Source organism: Castor canadensis, chromosome 12, assembly GCF_047511655.1.
Source record: "Castor canadensis chromosome 12, mCasCan1.hap1v2, whole genome shotgun sequence".
In the NCBI taxonomy this organism is placed as follows: Eukaryota; Metazoa; Chordata; class Mammalia; order Rodentia; family Castoridae; genus Castor; species Castor canadensis.
In genome coordinates, this window is record NC_133397.1 from 60379339 (window position 1) to 60406797 (window position 27459).

At 39.8% G+C, this 27459-nt stretch overlaps 1 protein-coding gene across 11 annotated transcripts in view; it reads right to left on the reverse strand.

The window, feature by feature from the left end:
* Aak1 (AP2 associated kinase 1) overlaps positions 1–27459 on the reverse strand; it is a 167266-nt gene that overhangs the window by 139263 nt on the left and 544 nt on the right. For 10 of the 11 annotated variants that reach the window (XM_074049887.1, XM_074049881.1, XM_074049886.1 and 7 more), the window contains exon 1: positions 26920–27132. In XM_074049887.1, coding sequence (XP_073905988.1) covers positions 26920–27082 — 163 coding nt within the window. In that variant the 5' untranslated portion in view covers positions 27083–27132. Of the gene's footprint in view, positions 1–26919; positions 27312–27459 lie in introns of those variants that run through there. The other variant, XM_074049880.1, reaches the window with a different exon arrangement.

Genomic DNA, 27459 nt, shown 5'->3' on the forward strand with positions numbered 1-27459 from the left:
AAGTAGCCTCCAAATTTTTTTCCACAGTGGTTGTACTAGTTTACATTCCCATCAGCAGTGTAAGAGGTGTTCCCACATCCTCACCAACACCTGTTGTTAGTGGTATTGCTAATGATGGCTATTCTAACAGGGGTGAGGTGGAATCTTAGTGTGCTTTTAATTTGCATTTCCTTTATTGCTAGAAATGGTGAGCATTTTTTCATGGGTTTTTTGGCCACTTGAATTTCTTCTTTTGAGACAGTTCTATCTAGTTCACTTGCCCATTTCTTTATTGGTTCATTAATTTTGGGAGAATTTAGTTTTTTAAGTTCCCTATATATTCTGGTTATCAGTCCTATGTCTGATGTGTAGCTGACAAATATTTTCTCCCACTCTATGGGTGTTCTCTTCAGTTTAGAGACCATTTCTTTTGTTGAACAGAAGCTTTTTAGTTTTATGAAGTCCCATTTATCTATGCTATCTCTTAGTTGCTGTGCTGCTGGGGTTCCATTGAGAAAGTTCTTGCCTATACCTACTAACTCCAGAGTATTTCCTACTCTTTCCTGTACCAACTTTAGAGTTTGGGGTCTGATATTAAGATCCTTGATCCATTTTGAGTTAATATTGGCGTAGGGTGATATACATGGATCTAGTTTCAGTTTTTTGCAGACTGCTAACCAGTTTTCCCAGCAGTTTTTGTTGAAGAGGCTGCTATTTCTCCATCGTATATTTTTAGCTCCTTTGTCAAAGACAAGTTGGTTATAGCTGTGTGGTTTCATATCTGGGTCCTCTATTCTGTTCCACTGGTCTTCATGTCTGTTTTTGTGCCAGTACCATGCTGTTTTTATTGTTATTGCTTTGTAATATAGTTTGAAGTCAGGTATTGTGATACCTCCAGCATTGTTCTTTTGACTGAGTATTGCCTTGGCTATTCGTGGCCTCTTGTGTTTCCATATAAGTTTAATGGTAGATTTTTTCAATCTCTTTAATGAATGTCATTGAAATTTTGATGGGAATTGCATTAAACATGTAGATTACTTTTGGGAGTATAGACATTTTTACTATGTTGATTCTACCAATCCATAAGCATGGGAGATCTCTCCACTTTCTATAGTCTTCCTCAATCTCTTTCTTCAGAAGTTCATAGTTTTCCTTGTAGAGGTCTTTCACATCCTTTGTTAGGTTTACACCTAGGGAATAGCCTTTTTTTGAGGCTACTGTAAATGGAATTGTTTTCATATATTCTTTCTCAGTTTGTTAAGATGATCTGTTCCTATACTGCAGTCTCTAAATTTCTTCACTACAATGATCTTTGGTGCTCTCCACCTCCTCCATGGCCACACCTAGACCTTGTCAACAGAAATCTTATACATCAATCTTTCTATTTCTGACATACCCTCCAAGCCTTCCAGTCTCTACCACTTTCACTTTGACGTGATTTGTTCTTCAGACTCATCCAGTCCTCCATGTTCTGACTTCTATTTCTCCCACTCCTTGGCTAGTCTGTCTCCCCACTCAGACCCCCATGGTTGACCTTCTGGATGTAGACAGCTTCTTTGGTTCCTGTACACCCCTGGCCTCCTATCACATCTACCTAACAACTTTGATCAATGCTAAATCTACCTCATGTATTCTCAATCCCAGGTTCCTGAGATCTACCAGTGAAAAGCCTCACAGCTTTGCAGAACTTTATCACCATCATATGGTCTCATCCTAGCCTGGCTCCTTCTTCCATTCCCCTCAATGACTAACCCAAGCCCTCAGGAGTTTCCCTCAGACCCACTCTCATCCCCACCCTCAGCAGACAACCTTGCCTCCTTATTCCAGAAAACTGAAGGCATCAACCATGATTGCCTTCAAACTCCAGTCTTCCCAGATCTCCCCTCAGCCTCTGCCAGCTCTCTTTACAAACTTATCTTTAGCCATTCAGATTTACCTATCTCTTACTGTTCTAAAAGGTGACATTTCTTTTCTTTTCCTGGGATCAGCCTTGATACCATTCACCCATTCAATCAAAAAATATTTACTAGGTACCTACTCTGTGACAGCCAGGGTCCTAGGCTGGTGAACAAAACAAAAAAGCTCATGAAGTTTCATTCAAAAGAGGAAAGACAATAAATAAAGAAGTAAATTATGCAGCACAGGAGAAGAAGGGAAGAGGAATACAGAGCATTAACAGAAGGGAGAAATTGCAATTTTTACTAGAATGGTCAGGACTGATTCTTGGAGAAGGTGATATTTAAGCAGAACAGGTAAGCTTTGGGGCTAACTAAAGGAACTGCATTCCCCAGGTGGAAGAAACAAGTACAAAAGCCCTGAGGGGGAGCCATAAACATACCTTGCTTTAAGGAACTCCAAGGAAGGCAGTGTGGACAGAGTGCAATAACCAAAGAAGGAAGTGAACAGTAAAATAGGAGCACAGGGAGGTAGCCAAGGGCTAGCACACAGCCCTCCTGGGCCACATCAAGACTTGCAGTTTCTCAATAAAGAAATCCAAGATCTAAAATATGCAATAGATCAAATGGACCTAGTAGATGTCTACAGAACATTTCATCCAACCTCTGCACAATATACATTCTTCTCAGCAGCTCATGGAACCTTCTCCAAAATAGATCATATCCTAGGGCACAAAGCAAGCCTCAGTGAATATAAGAAAATAGAAATAATGCCGTGCATACTATCTGACCACAATGCAGTAAAAGTAGAACTCAACAACAAAAGTAAAGACAAAAAACATGCAAACAGCTGGAAACTAAATAACTCATTACTTAATGAAGAATGGATCATCGATGCAATAAAAGAGGAAATTAAAAAGTTCCTGGAAGTCAATGAAAATGAAAACACAACCTACCGGAACCTATGGGACACAGCTAAGGCAGTCCTGAGAGGAAAGTTTATAGCCATGAGTGCATATATTAAAAAGACTGAAAGATCCCAAATCAATGACCTAATGATACATCTCAAACTCCTAGAAAAACAAGAACAAGCAAATCCCAAAACAAATAGAAGGAGAGAAATAATAAAAATAAGAGCTGAAATCAATGAAATAGAAACCAAAAAAACCATACAAAGAATTAATGAAACAAAAAGTTGGTTCTTTGAAAAAATAAACAAGATCGATAGACCCCTGGCAAACCTGACTAAAATGAGGAGAGAAAAAACCCAAATTAGTAGAATTAGGAATGCAAAAGGGGAGATAACAACAAACACCATGGAAGTCCAGGAAATCATCAGAGACTACTTCGAGAACCTATATTCAAATAAATTTGAAAATCTAAAAGAAATGGACAGATTTCTAGATACATATGATCATCCAAAACTGAACCAAGAGGAAATTAATCACCTGAATAGACCTATAACACAAAATGAAATTGAAGCAGCAATCAAGAGTCTCCCCAAAAAGAAAAGTCCAGGACCTGATGGATTCTCTGCTGAATTCTATCAGACCTTTAAAGAAGAACTGATACCAACCCTCCTTAAACTGTTCCACGAAATAGAAAGGGAAGGAAAACTGCCAAACACATTTTATGAAGCCAGTATTACACTTATCCCAAAACCAGGCAAAGACACCTCCAAAAAGGAGAACTATAGGCCAATCTCCAATGAACATTGATGCAAAAATCCTCAACAAAATAATGGCAAACCGAATTCAGCAACACATCAAAAAGATTATTCACCACGACCAAGTAGGCTTCATCCCAGGGATGCAGGGGTGGTTCAACATACGAAAATCAATAAACATAATAAACCACATTAACTGAAGCAAAGACAAAAACCACTTGATCATCTCAATAGATGCAGAAAAAGCCTTTGATAAGATCCAACATCATTTCATGATAAAAGCTCTAAGAAAACTAGGAATAGAAGGAAAGTTCCTCAACATTATAAAAGCTATATATGACAAACCTACAGCCAGCATTATACTTAACGGAGAAAAACTAAAACCATTCCCTCTAAAATCAGGAACCAGACAAGGATGCCCACTATCTCCACTCCTATTCAACATAGTACTGGAATTCCTAGCCAGAGCAATTAGGCAAGAAGAAGGAATAAAAGGAATACAAATAGGTAAAGAAACTGTCAAAATATTCCTATTTGCAGACGACATGATCCTATACCTTAAAGACCCAAGAAACTCTACTCAGAAGCTTCTAGACATCATCAATAGCTATAGCAAGGTAGCAGGATATAAAATCAACATAGAAAAATCATTAGCATTTCTATACACTAACAATGAGCAAACAGAAAAAGAATGTATGAAAACAATCCATTTACAATAGCCTCAAAAAAATCAAATACCTAGGTGTAAACCTAACAAAAGATGTGAAAGACCTCTACAAGGAAAACTATACACTTCTGAAGAAAGAGATTGAGGAAGACTATAGAAAGTGGAGAGATCTCCCATGCTCATAGATTGGTAGAATCAACATAGTAAAAATGTCTATACTCCCAAAAGTAATCTACATGTTTAATGCAATTCCCATCAAAATTTCAATGACATTCACTAAAGAGATTGAAAAATCTACTGTGAAATTTATATGGAAACACAAGAGGCCACGAATAGCCAAGGCAATACTCAGTCAAAAGAACAATGCTGGAGGTATCACAATACCTGACTTCAAACTATATTACAAAGCAATAACAATAAAAACAGCATGGTACTGGCACAAAAACAGACATGAAGACCAGTGGAACAGAATAGAGGACCCAGATATGAAGCCACACAACTATAAGCAACTTATCTTTGACAAAGGAGCTAAAAATATACGATGGAGAAATAGCAGCCTCTTCAACAAAAACTGCTGGGAAAACTGGTTAGCAGTCTGCAAAAAACTGAAACTAGATCCATGTATATCACCCTATACCAAGATTAACTCAAAATGGATCAAGGATCTTAATATTAGAGCCCAAACTCTTAAGTTGATACAAGAAAGAGTAGGAAATACTCTGGAGTTAGTAGGTATAGGTAAGAACTTTCTCAATGAAACCCCAGCAGCACAGCAAATAAGAGATAGCATAGATAAATGGGACCTCATAAAACTAAAAAGCTTCTGTTCATCAAAAGAAATGGTCTCTAAACTGAAGAGAACACCTACAGAGTGGGAGAAAATATTTGCCAACTATACATCAGACAAAGGACTGATAACCAGAATATACAGGGAACTTAAAAAACTAAATTCTCCCAAAACTAATGAACCAATAAAGAAATGGGCACGTGAACTAAATAGAACTTTCTCAAAAGAAGAAATTCAAATAGCCAGAAAACACATGAAAAAATGCTCACCATCTCTAGCAATAAAGGAAATGCAAATTAAAACCACGCTAAGATTCCACCTCACCCCTGTTAGAATAGCCATCATCAGCAACACCACCAACAACAGGTGTTGGCGAGCATGCGGGAAAAAGGAACCCTCTTACACTGCTGGTGGGAATGTAGACTAGTACAACCACTCTGGAAAAAAATTTGGAGGCTACTTAAAAAGCTGGACATCGATCTACCATTTGATCCAGCAATACCACTCTTGGGGATATACCCAAAAGACTGTTACTCCAGAGGCACCTGCACATCCATGTTTATTGCGGCACTATTCACAATAGCCAAGTTATGGAAACAGCCAAGATGCCCCACCACTGACGAATGGATTAAGAAAATGTGGTATCTATACACAATGGAATTTTATGCAGCCATGAAGAAGAACGAAATGTTATCATTCGCTGGTAAATGGATGGAATTGGAGAACATCATTCTGAGTGAGGTTAGCCTGGCCCAAAAGACCAAAAATCATATGTTCTCCCTCATATGTGGACATTAGATCAAGGGCAAACACAACAAGGGGATTGGACTATGAGCACATGCTAAAAGCGAGAGCACACAAGGGAGGGGTGAGGATAGGTAAGACACCTAAAAAACTAGCTAGCATTTGTTGCCCTTAACGCAGAGAAACTAAAGCAGATACCTTAAAGCAACTGAGGCCAATAGGAAAAGGGGAACAGGTACTAGAGAAAAGGTTAGATCAAAAAGAATTAACCTAGAAGGTAACACCCACGCACAGGAAATCAATGTGAGTCAATGCCCTGTATAGCTATCCTTATCTCAACCAGCAAAAACCCTTGTCCCTTCCTGTTATTGCTTATACTCTCTCTACAACAAAATTAGAAATAAGGGCAAAATAGTTTCTGCTGGGTATTGAGGCGGGGGGAGAGGGAGGGGGCGGAGTGGGTGGTAAGGGAGGGGGTGGGGGCAGGGGGGAGAAATGAACCAAGCCTTGTATGCACATATGAATAATAAAAGAAAAATGAAAAAAAAAAAAGACTTGCCGTTTCAGTTTGAGTGAAATGGGAATCACTGGATGGTTCTGAGCAGAGGTGTTAACAGGAAACAATCTGCATTTTAAAGTACTGCTCTAGTTACTATGTTAAGAGAAGGCCGGGAAGCTCCAGCAGAAGTGAACAAACAGCTGCCATAACCCAGGCTATCTGTAGCTGGGCCCAGGAAGACAACAGCAGAAGCAATAGGAAGTAGTTGGATTTTGGATGTGCTGTGAATGTAGAGCAAAGAGGATTTTCTGATTCATACATGAGAACTAAGAAGCTTTTGGCCTGAGAACACAGAAGGACCCAACTGGAGGTCTGGAAAGTGGTGTTTGGCCTAAATATCTGAAAGACAGACTTGCAAATTTAAAAAACAAAGATCGTTTCCTATTATCTCCTCTAGAACCTTACTCCATCAGAAACTGCTCTCATTCTTGTTTTAATCAATATCAACTTCCTCTCTCTCTCCTTTTCCTGATGCTATCACATGCTATCTTTCTTTCTTTCCTAATCAAACTTATTGAAGAAGTAGTCTAGACTTGGTGCTCCCAGTCATCAACTCATAGCATTTATTATTCCACTTCCATCACTCCTCTGAAACTGCTCTTGTGAAGGCCAATGCCACACTATTTCCCAATGCAAAAGATTTATCCTATCTTACTTTTTGTAACTCTAGGGTCCCATGTCTACAAGACTCTGAAGTCTACTGCATCTCCTCACGTCTCTCTGGAGACTACTTATCTGTCTCCTTTAGGAGCTTTTGGTACTAAACTATCCTTTATGTGTTGCTCACCCTCAATTCCCTAATCAGTCCATTGCTCTTCTGGCACTTGACTAGTAATTTTCAAACTATTCCTGCACGGACAGTTTCAAACAAGTCAATTTCATGACACTGAACTTCCCAAGGTACTCTTTCCTAAAAATAATTTGCTCAAAACCCTTAGCCCACTTTAATAAAACAAAAATGTAAAAAGGCACACCCCTTCACCCAATCTCACTGAGATGCATCTAAAAAATACCCTCACACTGGATATAAATTCAGTTTCCTGTATTTCTCTGATACATATTTCTGTTATGGATGAAACATGTTGTTAAAAAACATACCACTTTGGTCCATGCTGGAATATTCTAAATTCAGGTATACTTTAGAGTTGGGTGGTAAGAGTAAAGTTTTGACAGACCTCAAATAAGATAAGCAAAAACCTAGCAGGATTCCAAATGAGACCTCAGACAACCTACGGAATCTTGAGAAACAATAAACTATAGTTGATTTGGACTACAAGCTTTTAGAGTGGTTATTTTAGATAGCAACAAATTACCAAAACACACCGGAAGCACACTATAGACTAATCATGATCAACAATAGATTCATCATCTTCCCTCATTAAATTTCTTCCATCTTCCCCTTCTTCCTGTAAGACACAGCTCAGTCAGCATCATGTCCATCTCCCCTACCTAGGCACTCAACCAGAAACCTGGAATGGCTCTCCTTCCACACTTCTCCTTCACTCTCCAAATCCAATCATGCATCAAGTCCTGAGCTGTGAGCCCCTAAACATTCCTTGAGTACACTCCTCTCTGTTCCTGTTACCACTCTGCCACTCAAATCCTCATAGTCTGTAACCTGGACCATGTCAACAGCCTTCTAAATGCTCTGCCTCCAGACAGCTCCCTCAAGTCATCCTCCTCTAATCTAAATACACTGTTTCTCTTTACCATGCTATTCCCTCTGAAAAACTTGGAATAGCTCCTAGCTTGCTGGAGATAACGTGCAGACAGCTCTCTGCAGTCTACACCTGCCCTTCCTCAGACCTTTCTAACTGTGCAAACATTAACAAAGATCATTAAGGAAAAGATGGTCATGGTTTTCTGCAGTGACGAGTTGTTTTAATATTTTTTGTTTTGTTTTTTTGGTTTGGTTTGTTTGGCAGTTCTAGGGTTTGAACTCTGGGCCTCACTTGCGAAGCAGGTACTTCTACCACTTGAGCCACACCTCCAGCAAAGATAGACTTGTTTGATTGCCCAAAATTTAAAGTATCTACAAAAAACTCCACCAATAACAAAAGATAAATGACAAAACAGAAAAAAAAAGTGTGATGCATACAACAAAGGATTAGTATCTTAAATATGAAAAGAGATGGCAGAGTAGCTTAAGTGGTAGAGCACGTGCCTAGCAAGTGTGAGGCCCTAAGTTCAAACCCAGTACTACAAAAAAAAAAAAAAAAGATGTTAAATATGAAAAGAACTTCTATAAATTTATTAAGAAATGAATGGTCTAACAGGAATATGAACAAAGGAATATAAACAAAAAATTCGCCACAGAAGAAATGTAAATGACAGAGAGGCAAGGAAGTAGAAGGAAGGAAATTTGTTCAACCTTATAATCAAAACAGAAGTGTATATAGGGTTAATCTTTCTAGAGGCTAGCTTGTAGTTTGTATTAAAAACTAAAATATACATATCTGTTGAGTTAGCCATTTCACATCCAGAAATTTATTCTAAGGAAGTAACAAAATGAATCCTCAAAAGCTTAAGAAAATATTCTCTACAGCTCTGTTATAATACTTATAAAATTAATCTAAATATCTAAGAATAGAAGACTGGTTAAATAAATTGCAATAAATCCAAACAGTGGTCTAAAACTGATGGGGCAAACACTTAATACAGAGATATAATGCTATGTGAGAAGGCAGATTATAGAAGAAATATGTAGAAGTATATTCTTATTTTTACAAAAATACACACTCCCAGCTGGTCATGGTGGTGCATACCTATAATGTGAGCACTCAGGAGGCTGAGGTGAAATTGAAAGTTCAAGGCCAGTCTGGGCTCTATAGTGAGACTCTTGTCTCAACAGAAAAAAATAAAAATACCTCAGTCTTGAAGTGTACAAAGTAGAAACGATGATGATCTAAGGAACTGCGAGTAATATTTTTTCTTTTTGCTCAGTCTTACCATTACACTATAACTAAGGATTAATTTGTATACCAAAAGAAACATTTAAGACTTGATTGCTTCCCTCCATAACAACCAAAGTTTTTTTGGTTTTTGTCTTTTGGGTTTTTTTTAAACAGGATCTCACTATGTAGCCCAGGCTGACCTCAAACTCTCAATCCTGTCTCAGCTTCCTAAGCACTGGGATTATAGACATGTGCCACTATGCCTCATTCAGCCAAAAATTACATATGGAACTAGAATTTATTTCATTGTTTTAAGTCTTTCAGTCCCAAATACCACAAACCATTTGAAAGTCTCCAGCTGAGCCCCTATTGAGATAAAACATATCTAACACTGAACGGCGAATTATAACCCTGGAAACCTCTCTGTTGTTTCAGTAAATAGAAACTGAGTAACTGGGGGCCTGGGGGTACAACTCAGTAGCAGAGCACGTGTTTAGCATATACCTGGGTTTAATCCCCAACACGAAAAAAAAAAGGGGGTGGGGAAGGAAGGAGGGCAGAAAAAAAAAAGAGGGACAGACAGTGGAGGAAAAGGAAAAGGGAAGGAGAAAGGGAAATGAAAAGGGAGAAGGGGAAGTGGAAAGGGAGAAAGGGATGGGGAAGGGAAGGGAAGGAATTGAGTAAAACAATATTGTAACAGTGCCTACAGCATGGCCTTACTTCAAATGTGTGGAGAAGGCAGGTTGCCTGGTGAAGGCAGGCTGGAAGAGAGGAAGGGCAAATAGGCAAAAAAGGAAAATGGGAACAAGAGGTTAAGGCTCTAAGCACTTACACTCAACTTTTCCAAGATCATCCACGTGAGCCCATGTGCCTTAATCACAGACCAGACCCTCAAACCTTCACTAAGTCTCTTTCTTATTGCACACAGTCCTAACAAGCTTAGTCATCCAGTGTTCACGTCCACAGCAGATTAGAGGCAGCGAATTAGAGGTGTGGTGCTAATTCAGGAAGGTACGCAGATAGCAGCAAGAAGTGACAGCTGGGAGTCTCATAAGAAAGCAACCTGAAAACACTATTAAGCACAAACATGAAATTAAAAAGAACAGCAACCAGGGCTATTTCACTCAGGAGCAAACTAAGTATTTTACTGATAATTAGCAAACATTCTATATCCTAGATCTGTAACTAAACAGCAACATTCTAGTAACAATGCATTAGCAAAATGAAAGAACTAGAAAGATGGCAGAGGCAGAAACTGACTGTACCCTCATCTAGTCCTGATTTTACACACAAGGAACCTGGTAGGGAGTTGGGATGCCATTTTCACAGAGCACAGGGTGTGGCTGTCACTAGACAGGCTCAAACTAGTACTTTCTACCCACATGATGCAGTATAGACTCTAGAAGCTGGGAAATACATTTTGTATTTCGAAAAAACTTCTTTCCAAAATAGTAAAACTTTAAAAACTGATAGGCCAGGAAAACCTGTTTCCTAGCAACAAGTCACCTCAAATGGGCTCACCACATGACCAGCCCATTCTTTTCTCCTTTTTTTTTTTTTTAATGGTACTAGGGTTTGAACTCAGAACCTTGTGCTTGCTAGGCAGGTACTCTACCACTTGAGACATGTCCGCAGCCCTTTTTTGTCTTTTTGAATCAGGGTCTCACTATAGTGCAGGCTGTCCTCAAACTCACTTTGTCATCCAAGCTGGCCTTGAACTCAATTTTTCTACCGCTCTCTCCCAGGAGCCAGGATTTACTCTTTGTCATAAGAAACTTCTTTACATCCTTTCTCCACTCTTCTTAAATCCCTGATTTATCTCCCATCCACACTACTCAACAGAAAACAGAAACTATAAGGCAAGCACTTCTTCAACTTCCCAAATCTCACTCAACTTTTCCTTCCCTCTGTACCCTTTGTCTCCTTTTCCTTCAGTCAGGAAATGAAGTGCCCTTTCTCTTGCCCAAGGTCATCTCTTCTATGTGAGTTCATGACCTCTTCCATTACCTCCCTTCACCTCAGACCTATTCCATCAATAATCCCCAAACTCTTTCTACTGTGATGAGTATTTTTTAAGCCTTTAGCACTTGCTCTGTTACTTCCTCTGGTGGCTTATCAAAAGATATGCATATTTAAGCTAGGAAAGGTGGCACACACCTATCACCAACACTTGAGAGGCTGAGGAGCAGGAACATGGCAAGACCCTGTCTCAAAAACAAACTAGCCTTCAGGAAGACTAAAGACTAAACCTACATGCATCACTTCCATCTTGTTTATGATTAAACGTTTCCTTCCTTTCTTGCTTTCTGTTTAATATATTCAAGACCTCTCCACATTACAAAAATGATAAATCATTATTAAGAAAAAATTAATGTTAACAAATGACAATAATAACAAATTCCACCTGACTCAGTATCTGCTTTGCTTCCCATTCAGTCATCATTTCACTGCCACCTAGACTCCAACTCCACTGATTCACTTAAACAGCTCTAACTATATGATCTCCATATTTCCAAACCTGATGAATATTCATCCATCCTTATACAGCCCTTTGTGATGTATTAATACCCTTAAGTATCCACCTTCCATTTTTAAATTTTACTTCACGTTAATTTTCATTGCCTTGCTCTCTCGATTCTACTTCTGTACCTTCAATCACTCCTGCTTCTCCTTCTTATGCCTGCAACATTCATTCCATTGGCTTTCCCTGAGCTCTGAGGATGTACCAGGCACTATTCTAGGCATCAAAAATATAGCAATGAACAAGTCAGACAAGATCTCCTTGCTTTATACAGCTGGAATTCTAGAGGGAAGAGATAAATAATAATCAAGAAAATCAGCTGTGGTCTGAGAATGGAGGAGAGGAGAGGAGAGAAGAAGGGAGGGGAGGGGAGGGGAGGAGAGGAAAGTTAGCTGATACATGCTATGTATCAGACAAGATACATAATAAGACAAGATTGATTCCTCATGTTGGATGGTCAAGGAAGGCCCCCCTGAAGTGAGAGTAAGAGCTGAATGATAAGAAATCAGCCACAGAAACTCAAGGGGAAGAACACTCCAGGTAAAGGGATTGGGCAGGCCAGAGACACTAAGAAAGAAACAATGTTATTTGCTAAAATAAGGTAAAGAAGAATCACTGTGACTGTAAAGGACACTGGTTGAGCAACAGGTGGTGGTACATGCCTGTAATCCCAGCACTTGGAAGTCTGAAGGAGGGTAGTGAGTTCGAACCCAACCTGGGATACAATAGTGAGTTTGAGTCCAGATTGGGTTGCACAGTGAAACCCTGCTTTAAACAAACAAAAAACACACTGGTTTACAAGAGAAGAGACAGCTCATGCCAGGGCTCACCAGTCAGAGAGGAGTCTGGGTTGTATTCAAGGTGTGCTCTACACAGGTACCTTGTGAGGTCTCATTTCATTCCAGTTTTCTTTCTAGCACATGGTTGTATAAAAACTCCCACCCAATCTCTTCTCTAAAATGCACACAGCCCTATCCAACAGCATCCTAAACTACATCCATACATGGCAGCTTCATTGGCACTTCATACTAAAAAGTCCCAAACAAAAGGCATTCTTTTTCCTTTGAACACTTTTTTCTTCTTCTCTTCTTATTGATACTATTATCTACATAAACCAGAAGCCCAAGATCCATCTGAGCTTTCTCTCACCTCTGACATCTAATAATTCTTTTTTCTTCTTCTCTTCTTATTGATACTATTATCTACATAAACCAGAAGCCCAAGATCCATCTGAGCTTTCTCTCACCTCTTACATCTAATAATTCACAAAATGATTTTTCTAAGCTTCAGGAAAAGATGCAGAAAGAAGGAAAGTAGAACAAAAAGAATGGGCTCCTTCACCTCCTCTAAGAATACCTCCCCACATGGCTCATACATAGGCAGGCTAAGGTTAATACTCCATTTCAGGAATGTCGTCTTAGTCCCAGCTACACAGGTCTAACACTTCAATCCAATCAACCCCACCCAGCCTCCCACTCAAACAGTCTCAACAGAAATCACAGAATTTAAAAACCATGTCTGGGTTAGAAGAAACCTCAAGATCTGTCAGTGATTACCTTATTATATGAGGAAAGACAAGCTCAGAGGGAGAAGTGATGTGCCTAAGACTGTTAAGAATGAGACCAGATGACCTCCTTCCTTCATATAGTAAAAACTAGAAGCAAACTTGAGTGTAGACTTGGACATCATCCATCATGCTAAAAATCCCCCTATAACTGCTAGGTGAGTGCACAGACACTGAATAAGGCATTTTGTGTAATATTTATTCTGAACTATGATTTTATTTATTTACTTAGGCAATACTAAGGTTTGAACTCAAGGCCTTGCGCTTGCTAGGTAAGCACTTTACCTCTTGAGCCACACTACCAGCACTTTTTGTGTTATTTTTCAGTAGGGTCTCATGTGAATGCCTGGACAAGCCTGAACCGCAATCTTCCCACTTACGCTTTCCAAGTAGCTCAGATGACAAGTACAGATGAGCACACCCAGCTTGTTTTTACTGGTTGAGAAGAGGGTTTCTCAAACTTTTTGCCCGGGCCAGCCTTGAACCTTGATCTTCCCAACTCCCCTTCCCAGGTAGCTAGGATTACAGCAGTGACTCATCTCAACTGGCTTATACTATGATTTTAAAAGAGAAAGAAATATTTAATTTTCTGAGAATGCCTCTATTAACCTTTTTCTAGTGAACTCTCCTCACTGCTCAGAGGGCCACCTAGAGCTGATGTTTCAACAAGGTCATGAAGCTCACGGGGCAAAACATGAGGCCAGACTTGCTGCTGATCCCAATCCTCCTCTCTCAGACTAGCACAAACGAGCAGTAAGTACCTGTCTATGTTCTAAGGGCTACATTCAGTATCAGTTTTAGGTACTACCTCTCTAACCTCATTTCATAACTAAGCAGCTTTTCGATAAATCGGAAAATCCACCCAGCTCTCTAAACTCCAACCCCTTACATCAAAATGCAACTTTTAGGAGGGTACACCACCAAGCCCCATTCGCTTGCTATGAGGCTTCTCCTCTCTAACCAGCTATATCTTGGCAGTACTAGGATTTGAACTCAGGGCCGTGCAATTGCCATGCAGATACTCTACCTGTGGCTCTAGTTGAGCCACACCCCCAGCCCTTTTTGCTTTGGGTATTTTTTCGTATAGGGTTTCACATTTATGCCCAGGACAGCCCAGACTGCGATTTTCCCATTTATGCCTCTCACACAGCTGAATGACAAACGCTCAACACTGTGCCCAACTTTTATTAATTAAGATGGGGGTCTCTCAAACTCTTTGCCTGGGATAGCTTCAAACCTCATTTCTCCCAATCTTCACCTCCCAAACAGCTAGAATTACAGTGAGCCACAGTGCCCAGCTCAACCTATACCTTTTCAAATTACTAGTCCTTTCTTATTTGTCCAAATATCCTCATGCTTGCTACCTCAAAGACACATTGAGAATTGCTTTTCTAATAAACTGCAGGCCAATATCTATCATAAACTAGAAAAATGAATGTATGCCTTGCTTAAAGTTAGATTTTAGCAATATATGAAATTTGGATACTCAACCTAATCTCCAAGCTTACATTATAGCATTCAAATAAACATGTTTGAGTTCTTTTATATAGTCAAAATACTTACACCTCTACTCTTGAGATCAGTAGTATCAGGTACCCATAATTTAATCCAATCAATGGAGGGACTCATGTGACTTTCTGGAAGATGTTATACTATGGATTTGTTATTTCTCAACTTTACTGAAACCCTAAATGATTCAATAGTTCTTATTAATGTAATAAGCTATGTGAAGTTCCAACATAAATCAATTACATTACTACAATAAGGGTAAGGGAGGTCTGTACATCTTAAATCTGTCTAGTCTCGCCTGCCCATCCAGTGAATTAGAAGTAGTACTAACTCATAGTAACATTCATTCAGTTAATTTATTCTCTAGCATCCACTGTTACATTGTTCAAATTTAAAGAGCTCTGAATTAGATACAAATAAGGCCTACACCTTGCCCGCAAAGAAGTGATTATCTGCAAAGTAGATACAAATGAAATAAATAAATAGCAAAATAAAACTCAGATTACTGGCCCAAAACAGTCAAGACAGTTATCAAGAATGAAAGGCATCCAGACAGCTGTAGTTAAATACTATATGATTAAGGAAGGTGGGTGGGAAGGGTACAGGGAGCATTGTAAAGAAGCATTGGAAAGAGCTAAATCCATGTTATAAGGGGGTGACGAAAGCAAGGGCCTAGGTGAAGAAACACATCATCTTAACAGTGACTTGATAGGTTAGGAAAAATTTTCTAGCACACAGATGGCTTTCCAAAAGGAGGGGGGAAAACGAGAATATTTCTCTCTCTTCTATTTCTTATCTGGGGGTTTGTAGACACTCGTGTGTGTGTGTGTGTGTGTGTGTGTGTGTGTGTGTGTGTGTGTGTGTGTGTACAAAACTCCAGCTCCACTAGGTTAGACACACAGCACAACTACTTCCTCATGAAAACAAAATTCATACACCCAAATACTAAGAATTACCATTTCCAGACTGCTAACTAATTATATGCCAGGCACTATGCTAAATGATTTGCATGTATCTTTTCATCTAATCTTACAACAATCCATGCTTTTTCATTTTAAAAATGAGAAGACTGGATTCTAGTGAGTTGGCCATAACAGGAAAAGGTCCAAGATCCAACCCAAGGACTGCTTCCCTGCAACGCTCATTCTTCTAAACCACATACAAGGTGCTAACCTTCAAAGGCTCCTGAGGAAAATGTGGAAGCACGCCCTCTATTCCAAGAGGGCGGGGGAGGAAAGACAGCACTAGGTATTAGGTTTTCCCCCAATCATTACTGAGCTACACTTTCTGGTGAAGCAAAGATTCTTCCACAGTCTACAGGCCCAGTGGAATTATGTTTTCCAATGCAGTCAGTCCCCTGCAATCCAATACCCCCCCACCACCAAGATTTCCAGAATTCTAAAAAAGAACAGAGGAAAAAGCCCTGAGAGGAACAGGGTTGGGCTACCCCCAGGGAAAACTAAACAGTCTACCAAACCAGTGAGATAACCAGCACTTCCTGAGCAGGCCAGATTCCCTAATCAGGGAAAATGATGAGTCAAGGTACATACCAGGAGATAGCCACCTCTACAAATGCTTGCTCAGGCCCCAATCAGGTAATACCTGATCCCATTCCTTCTTCATGTGCCCTTAGTCAATAAAGTTCCAATTTTGTTCTCAGATTCATCCTCAGCACAAAAATGACAATAATCTTTCCTTCACCCAAAGGTCCCAATACAATTGCTGCAAATGACCTTGAAAACAAGCACCAAACTACATGGCATTAGACTGCTTTCTCCAAAATTCAAGTCTTAGATGAAAGACATAATTATTCAAGATCATTATAATTACAAATGATAACCTAGCATCAAGGCTATACTTAGCCTTTTATTATAATAATATAGGGATGCCATAAGCTCTTTGGTCCAATAATCTCTCAGCTTTTCAGAAATCATAAAAAACAAAGCCTTGATTGGCACTACCATCCATTGTTTGCCAAGGTTAACTCAGAGCCCAAGAAGAATACTGACAGTTCAAGCTGATTCAACCACAGTGGACCTCAAATGAAACTCCCAAGTTTTTACTCTTTCAACTTTGTTTCAATTCTGGAACGTGTCCTCTCCAAGGTGGAAATTTTACTCAAAAGTACTCCTCTTTTGTAACAATTATCTGACTAAATAGAAGATACATACACATAATATTATACATGTTATGTATAATAAAATATACATAATATACTAAGTAACAAGAAATGAAATACATTAATAATAATAAAACAATAATATTAATAAAGTAATAATTAAAAAGGAGGTACAAGATACTTCTATTACCTTAATTCACTAATACTCACTATTCCTGAGTGATTCAAATTCACAAAGAATGAAAAGGCTTTTTTGGTTTGGGTATAAACACAAAACATCTGAGTTATTTATATAGGTAATTTTGTTCCTCAAAAATGACCAAAAATACTGCAATACTTACTTCAACTTTACTAAAAAACTACAAGATATGCAAACACACTAAAACAGATGTTCCCTAAAACAGGTGATTTTTGCCCCCAGATTATCATTTAGAAATTTTTCACTGTCACAACAAAGCAGGTGTGTGATTCTGTCATCTATTGGGTAGAGGGCAAGGATACTATGAACACCCTACAGTGCACATAACTACCCTCTCAACAAAGAATTATCCAGCCCAAAATGTTAATAGTGCCAGAGGGGCACTGTTGATGTGGTGACCAATGTGGGCAATAGATGGACGTAATGTACCTGCCATATAACTTTAGGCAAATCATTCACTATGTAAATTCATTTTCTTAGAATCAATAAACTAGCAATCTTTTAAAAATCTTCACGTTTTTTGCATAAAATAGCTACTTACAGAAATAAGGCAGTAAATCAAAGAAAGCAAGAGAGCAAATCTTGGTAGGCCTTCCCTAAGGACAGCTGAAAGAGTACTCTACCATTTATTGCACATGGATTTTGAACTTTAAAAATTCCTCCCCCATTCTCCTATCTGAAGGCTGTGGTTTAAATGTTTGTGTTTCTCCAAAGGTTGTATTCCAGGCTTGTTAAATTCCAGTCACCAGGATGATGATGCTAGGTCGTGAGAGAGGGAGGAGCCCTCATAAATGAGATTAATTCCCTTATAAAAAGAAGCCCCAGAAAACTGTCTTGCCTCTTCCTCCTTATGAGGGCACACCTAGGAGCAGGCAGACTGCAACCCAGAAGGTCTTCACCAAAACCCAACCATGTTGGCACTCAAAATTCCAGCCTCCAGGACTGTAGGAAATAAATTTTCTGTTATTTATAAGCTACCCCACTTATAGTATTTTATTATAGCAGTCTAAATGAACTAAGACACTATAATGAGCAACCTCAAAATGTTATGGAAAGAATTTCCTGACTTGGAAAACTCATAAAGATTCAATTAGGAAGGGCTATCAAAGGTCAAAAGTGTTATGTGGAGCCAGAGATGTAGCCCAGTGATAAACTATTTGCCTAACATATGAAAGGACTTGAATTCCAAACCCAGCACCACAAAAAGAAAAAAAAAAAGAGTGCTATGAGAAAAGACATTTGTACAAGGGAGAATTTTTAAAAAGAATTCTGTACTTGCAACTAGGTGCCATGAATTCAAATTATTTCATAGCTACATTTATCAATACAGCTTAGGGGAGTCATTTAATCTGTATCAGCCACTGCTTCCTCATCTATACAGTAATAACTGCTCTTTCTGCCTCTTAGGGATGTGGTGAGCATGAAATGAAGGGATATGGGTATAATGTTATTATGTATAAGAGCCAGCAATGTTTGCCTATAATCCTAGCTACTTGAGAGGCTGAGATCAGGAGAATCTCAGTGCAAGGTCAGCCCAGGCAAATAGTTCACGAGACCCCATCTCCAAAATAACCAGAACAAAATGCACTGGAGGTGTGGCTCAAGCAGCAGAGTGTCTGGCTTTTTTGTTGTTGTTGTTTTGTTTTTGTTTTTGTTTTTGTTTTGTAGTACCAGGGCTTGAACTCAGGGCCTACACGTTGAGCCACTCCACAAGCCCATTTTTGTGTTAGGTATTTTCGAGATAGAGTCTCACGGACTATTTGCCTGGGCTGGCTTCGAACCTCAATCCTCCTGATTTCTGCCTTTTGAGTAGCTAAGATTACAGACATGAGCCACTGGCACGTGGCCAGAGCATCTGGTTTGCAAGAATGAAACCCTGAGTTCAACCCTGAGTTTGTTTTAACAAAAAACAAACAACAAACAAAAAAGCACGGCTTGCTAAGCATCATATATTCTCAGCAATACCTAAGATGCTATGGCAATAGAGAGGCAATGGAAGAGTTGGCTCCTAACTTGCTAGTTAACATGATATGATCAATACCAAGAAACAAGTAACAGCATCTATTTCAAAGCTGGGGTATGGGTACAGTCTCTAGATTTTGGAGGGGTTGAGGGGAAAGAGATCAGTGAGAACTGAAATGTTACAAAAGATTTGTGAAGATGAACTGTTCCAATCTTTTCTCTGGAATCCCTCTTTTGAGGAATCTTGCTTTAGTAAACATCTCTGGTTCAGCATGTTTGCATATGTTCTAGTCTTTTCTTGGTAAAGTAAAAGCAAGTACTTTCAGTCATTTTTGAGGAACAAAAAGTGGATGACAACCACTGCTCCACCCAAGACAATCCACTAGGATAGAGAAATGAAATGTAATACTCCCTATTTATATTTATTTTCATCTTAAAAAATAATACTTTCAGAGTAAAAAAAAAGGCAACCCAAACAATGGGAGACAATATTGAAAAACATACTTTTTAAAAGGATCAATATCCAGAATACACAGAGAATTCCTACACTTTAACAACTAATAAACAATCTGATTCAGAACGGGCAAAGGACTTAGAGACACTTCTACTAAGAAGATATACAAATGGCTAATAAACACATCAAAACACATCAAAAGATGTTCAACATCACTAGTCATTAGAGAAACGCAATCAAAACTATAATAAAATACCATATAACACTCACTAGGATAGCTATTATCACTTGGATCATAAGAGATAGGAGAGTGGAATGGTAGTTGCCAGAGACTAGAGAATGTGAGGAAAGGAAAGGATGGTTTAATGGGTACAGAATTTCAGTTTTACAAGATGAAAAGAGTTATGGTGATGGTTGCACACTGTGAGTGCAATTAACACAACTCAACTGTACGCTTAAAATGGCTATGATGTAAACTTTAGGTTATCTGTATTTGTATACCACAATTAAAAACCAGGGAAAATAAGATTTACCTTTAGTAATATATAATAATATAGCCTAACACCAGTGCTCCCATTCAATATAGTGTCTCAGACTAGAAAGCTAATGATGATAGCTTTTCAAGCCACTGAGAAATACTGCTCTTCATGTAGGCTTGGGTAAGTGGATTTACTAATTGCATTGTTTTAAATGAATTAACCCTCATAAAACAAACAAGAGGCTTAAAGAGATTCCTGTAAAGAAACTCTGGATTAAAAATAATGCAAGCATAAATGAACAAGAAAATGGCAGAGCTATCATTTCTATTCCTGGTATACTCTTCATCAGGCACGATACAATGTAGAAACAATCACAGTTTAATAAAACATGACAAGTAATCTCAAACATCTCAAAACCTTGGTGAGATCATGAAAAATAGGGATTTGCACCCACTACCATTCATGATGGACTTCATCCTAAGAATACACTGCCCACAGAGATGAGCTAATGACAGCAGGCCATGAATACACCTTAAATAAGCCTACACAGATGAGGAGACGGCATGCTCTTTAACGATAATGCTATTCGTGTAGACAACTGATAATAGCCACATTGCCCAATAAAACCTTTTGTGATTTGAGAAACTAGTCTTATTTGTCCCATCCAAAATTGTGAGCACCAGCCATAGGTGGCTATTAAGCAATTGGAATATGGCTAGCATGTCTGAGAATTAAATTGCTACTTTATTTAGTTTAATTTAGTTTTAGATAATTTAGCCACATGTGGCTTGTGACTACTTTATTGGGCAGCACAGCCCTGGACCACTAATATATTATTATTTCTATCTCAAAACATACAGCTCCCCAGCAAAGAATGAACTTTCCTGCTTTTATGTCTTTGGCCATGTTATCCCCTCTACCTATAATATTTTCCAGATCTTGTCCCTCTAACAGTAAGTTCTTTGTTTTAGGGGTCTGGAGCAATACATGGGGGAGGGCAGCTGTACTGGAGTTTGAACTCAGGGCCTTGTGCTTGCTAAGCAACCACTCTACAACTTCAGTCACTTCCCCAGCCTTTATAAAGTTCTTGTTTTTGAAGACACACCTCAAATGTCACCTCATTTAGCTTCCCCTAACTACTCTCCACCCTACAAAATTAAGTGCTATCCAAGATCTGTTGTTTTTGCCCTCTTATATCCTTCCCTTCTAGCAAATACAGCTCTTTTCTCCCATGTCTCAAGATCCATGTTTGGGAGTTCCTGAAGGAAGAGCCATAGCTTCCCATCTCTGCATGACTTCTGGCACATGGGGAGTGCTTAATAGCATTTACTGAGAAGGCAGTAAATGAAATGACAAACCCTGATCTTCTAATTCATAATGCAGTGCTCTTCCAGCCACATCAAAATATGACCCCAGAAAAGTAAAGTGCAAGTGAGTCTTTGCTACCTCACAGGCCAGATGCCACTTCAATAGATAACACCATTTCTATTAATATAATTTCTTTGACTCTGTCAGACACAGATGTCCCAGTTATTTCTCAAGTAGGCTCAGAAGGAATCCATCCTTCTAAGAGTACAAGATAAAGGTGGATGGTAGAATTAGTCCCCTTACTGAAGTGTCAACTCTTGAATATTGCAAGTTAAAATGACAACTCTGATATCGTTTTCAGAAGTTTTATTAATGTTTATCAAGCCTTTCTTGTGTAATCTACATGCCATTTTAACTATCAAGGTACAAGCATATACCTTCCCACACATTCTCCCACTCAAAACCCATGTATTCTCGCTTCATCATCACTGATTAAAATTGCTTGACTTTGTTAGAAAGACCAAAAGAAAGGCTCTGGACATAGCAATTGCTTATTCTGGACTTCATTTCTGAATTCTGGATTTGGCTATATTTAGCAAAGCTATAACCGTCATCATGCATGAAACCAGGAAGACACCATTCACAAACCACCCCCTGAAAATCTGCAGTTGCCTCTAAAAACCAGACTTCCCAGCAGGCAAAGACATCTGAAGTAGGAGGGATCAAACTGGTATTTGCGTCAAGAGAAGGCCTCAGGTGCTTACAAGTAATCTCTGCCTGAAGCTCAAGGGTCTCCATAAACTTATTTCTTCCTTTTCTCACCAACACACCATCTGCTCTAGTCAAATATCCTCACTGTCTCCCCTATTCACTCATAATACGTGCCTTTGCTTCAAGCTTCTTGTGTGACCTTTCTGGGACATGTCTTCCCCAAATCTACTGAGGCCAGTAGGGAAGCAAGAACATATGTGAAGCTGTTTGAAAGTTCTTCAGAAAACCCAGGGCCACTGAAGACAGTGAGCAGCAAACATATCCAAATGTATATTTGGGAGCAAATATAAAAGAATGACAGCACATATACACACACACACACACTCTCACACTACTCTTCTTTCCTTGATTCTAGAGAAGAAACTTGCATTAACCAAAATAATTAACATTAGACAGTATTCCTGAAAGTCATCATTGTGTCTGGCCACTCTACACTTTTGCATAGGCCATCCCCTCTTGCTGGAAGACCTTGGGTGACCAGCAGCTGGAAAATCTGCTGGGTAACTGCCATTCCTATTCAAACCTTCCTGTCATCTAGAAACCCTCACCCCTAGGCCCTTTCTCTTTATCATCTCTTAACATCTTTTACCATCTACTACACATACCAGGGCTCATGCTAAGTGTTGACTATTTGTCTCTGAGTCATTTGTTCTTTACTAGTCTATGTCCCCTCCAACGTATTTGTTACCTAATACAGTGCCTACCCTAGAAAGCACTAATAAATGCTCATTAGATGAATGCCTCGTATTGATACCATCAAGATTTTTAAGTTATATGCCATATGTGGATTTTTTTTTCTTTTTTGGTGATTTCACACACATTTTTAAGCCTCAGTACCTTGTTCTGAGGCACAAAAAATTACCAAAGTTTTCCAATATGGAGTCATAAGTTCTCATTAGCCCTGGACCTAGATTCCTTTCATGGAAGTGAGAAAAGTGTTCTGAGCCAGCTGGTTCGCCTTGTACAGAAATGATACAGCTCTATAATGCTGTCGTGGACACAGCAAATATTCAACATTTACTTATTGTTTAAAGCTTAGATATAAGGCCTTATATAACTAAAAAGGTGACAAAAGCCTTGCTTTTCAGTCCTTCTTTAAGCATTTCTCTAATTCTCCCAATGAGTTCAGTGGAAGCTTAAACCAAATCTTCCCCTTATATCACATGCCTGGTAACTCAGACATGATTTAGCATCTCTTAATGGCATTCTCCCTGAAAAACCAAAAGAGAAAAGTATCCTCCTCAGCATCCAGCCTTAGTGATAGCCACGTGTCTCTAACTCAAGACTTAGAACCTTCACTTCCCCCAGACAACCAAGTTCCTCCAGGACCAGTTAGCCAACCAGTTCAGAAAGGCTGATGCTGAGGATAGAGAAATGGCCACACAGCATTCTCCTGTCTTACCCATCACCTGTTTCTTAGGGTTCTTACAATTCCTCATTATGAAGCACAGACCAATACCCACAATAGAGAAAAAGAAATAATCAACAGGATATGGTGATAATCAGGTCTGTGTTACACACACACACACACACACACACACACACACATACACACACACACACACAAAATCACCCTCCCAAAACTGCCCGGCCACAGCCAAGGTCATTTAGTATACAACTCTCATTGTATTGAGACAACTCTGGCTGAGACTGTGAGACTGGTGGACAGCTCAGCACCTGGGGACTTAAAGAGAGGCCAGCAAAGGAAGAAGAGCCATCTGTTGACCTGTTAAGGAGCCAGTAAGGCCTCTGCAAAGAACATCTGGCTCAGCCCACAGCCCAAACACAGTGGGGGGAAGGGATTGCTTCAGATTGCTACAGTCAAACCAGCCTTCACATTGTTCTCCACTCCCCTTTAAATATATGTATGTGTGTGTGTGTATATATATATATATATATATATATATATATATACACATACATACATGGATATATGTGTGTGTGTATATATATATATGTATATATATACATATATATATATAATTATTGGTAAATAATGGCTACCACTTATTGAATACCTAAAAGATATGCCAAATGCTTTACATACTTATACTTTACATACCTTAGTAAGTCCTCAAGACCACCCTATAAGGACAGTGGTCCTCGAAGATTTTAACTTGCATCAGAATCTCCCCGGAAGTTGTCAAAGCCCCACACCCATAGTCCATGGAGTAGGGCCTGAGAATCTGCATTCAGATTCAGGCTCCACACTTGAAGAAACAGAGATTCAAAAGAGGTTTGGGATGTCTTGACTAAATTCCACAACAGGTAAAGAACAGAGCCAGAATTTGAACATAGATCAGTCTGACCCCACAGAGAGAGCTGACAACCACACTACTGTATGTGTGAATGTATGTCTTGTCTTCCCAAGGCTCCTTAAAAGCAGACATCAAAGCTAGGGATGTAGTTCAGTGGTAAAACATTTGCCTACCCTGTACAAGGCCCTGGGTTCAATCCCCCACACCACAAAAATAATAAATAAATAAATAAATAAATAATAAGCAGACATCATACTTTAAAGCTCGCTCATTCCTTTGAGCTTAGTAGATGCTACATAAATATTTTGCATACTGACTCTAACATATCTACATACTTCTAAGGCCACAAATTCAAAGTCAGTTACAGCTAAGGAACATAAAGTCAGCATTACATGACACTCACTTGCTACCCTGAGTCTTTGCCCATTCTACCACACACACTGGCTACCTCCTACTCATCATTCAGCTATTTCCCCCCTAAAACTGTTGGTCCCCCAATAAATAAAATTGGCAGCTGCTGACCCCTAACCTTATGTTCACGACAGCACTAATTATTCTGTTATAACTATGCATTTTCCATCCCTTACCGCAGTTTGTAGACTCTAGCATCTAATTTAACATCACGTCCCCAGAGCCTACCACAGTGCCTGCCACATCCCGAGTACTTCCTAACTATTTGTTGAACAAATTAATAAGTGAATGAACACAAAGCTGCAAGCGCTACATTCCACTTTGAAATGTCACACTGCAACGATGCGCAGTTCTCAGGGATGAAGTCCAGGGAAGCAGAGGGCAGCCCAGAAAACAAAGACCAATTTTGCCCTTTCTCTTCCCCAGCAGTTTGCAGACTGAGAGAACAGGCACTGCTAAAGGCAACAACATCCACGATGAGACAATATCACAGCTAAACAAAATTCTCCAGGGCTATGAAGTCAGCAGAGGCCACTCAGAGGGGGAGGAAAGAGCTCTGTACCCCCTCATTCTCCTGGTCTCTCTTACACACTTCTCCATTTCTCCACCCCACTGCAGTCAAGGGCTTTGGCACAGGGATAAAAGAGAGACAGATCAGACTCAAGGGTACCGATCTGGCAGCGGGCACAAAGCATCTCCCATCCTGCACCAAAAGACCACAAGGAAGAATCCAGAGAGTGACTCAGGATCCAGATTAAGTCCAGCTACAACAGTACTAAGAATGAAAAAAAGAGCAATAATTTCACATGGATATTAATTGTCAGGTATCTTTTTTTAAAAAAATAGTTATTTTTCAAGTACATTCTTCAACCCTACCTCCAGAAACTAGGCCCTGTTGAATCCAGGGCTTACACGAGCTGAGAAGCAAACACAGCTTCTCCCTCTTCCCAACCCACCCACCAGCCTGCACAATCACCATGACAGGCATTTCCTAGGCCCAGGTAGGGATCCTTGCTTCAACCTTGCCTGGCAAAAGTCTTCTTTTTAAAGGAGCCTCTTAGCTTTCTTTCTCTCTTCCCTGGCTAATAAACTGTTCCCTACCACCATGTTACAGCAGTAGAGGCCTCCCCTTTCCCCAACCCCTCACAGTCTATAACAACCTACAGCACGTTGGCCCCATTCAATTAGTTTGAATTGCTTTGTGCCAAGAAAATTGCTGCTTTTATTAAAAATAAAAACACACTAAGCAGGCAATGAGGTGTGAAAAGTATGAGTCTGGCATGATTATGAAGGTCAAGGTTAAGGTTACCAAAAAGGACACCAAAGATTTCCAGAAAGTCTGGGGGATAAAGATATGTATCTACACAAGTATAGATACACAAATGAACACACACAGGGAATGTACACAACAGATCTAAATAACATCCTCCAACAGTGAAAAGACAAAATCAGAGCCACTCTCCAATGATTCATAATAAAAACTAAAACAGGAGGAAGAGGGGCCTAAGAGACTAAGTTCAAAACAATTACATTCATTTCATATAATTTCTGTTATCTTGCCTACATGCTGGGGAACCTGATTACAGTTGGATCAGGAAACAAACCTAGTCAAATCTACCAAGAGCCTTGATCAGGAGAAATGAATTTCCATTCCCAGAAAATCTTGTCTTCCTTTCAATGCCTCCTTACAGAAGTAGGAAAGTTGGGTAGGAGAAACCACACTCTCTCTCCTTAAAATCCTCCTCATCCCCAATCTTTAGCCTTCACATCAACATTTCAAGTTTTAGGGGATGACAAGTCCACCACTCTGCATTTGATGTCAAGCTTCACACTTTCACACCTAAGTCTCCTCCCCTGATCCGCATGATTCGATGAGGAAATGAGGGTGGCTTCTCAAGGCTTTTTTTCTTTCTCTCTCTCTTTTCTAAAATAAAAGGCCACTGAGGTAAACAATTGCGGCCAGCGGGCCCCCACCCCCACCCCCCCAACTACTACCACCTCTTTAAACCCTGTCACTTTCCAATCTCTCAAGGACAATGACTCCCGAGGGAAAGTGCAGCGGGAAGGGAGGGTCAGTTGGTCAAAACCCATTCATACATTCAACAACTAGAAAGCAGTGTCTTGCCACATCAGCACACGATTTTAATTTACGGCGCACTCAGTTCCACCGTACCTTCCGCCAGCACCTCGTCCACAGTGACCTGCTGTCGCCCGATGCCAAAGACCCTTCCGATGTAGCCACTGCCCAGGCCCGAGGTGCTGCCCCCTCCTCCACTGGAACCCGAGCCCAGGCCAGAACCGCCCTGTTCTCGCCGGGAGTCGAAAAACTTCTTCATCTTGCAAATAGGAAGCAGCAAAGCAAAATACCGATGGTTTCTAGATTTTTTGTTTGTCTGTTTTTAAGAAAAGAGATCTAAGGATTTCTTGTCAGATTTCAGCTCGTACAGGAGACACCCGAATCCGGTCGTGGGGGTGGGGGCTGAGGAGGATGCCTATAGGAATATGCGTGTCAGTCGCGCGGTGGGTCCCCTCCTCCTCCAGAGAGCGATTCGTGTAAGTTTAAACCTGTGATGACAGAGGGAGAGAGAGCGGATGAATCAGTAACACACTTAAAAATTCAACTGCTGAGTCCTAGGGGGAGCAAAAGCCATCAGCCTGGGGAAACGCTTCATGCATTTTCCTGCTGAGAAAAGCCCTAAGGCTGAACACGCAT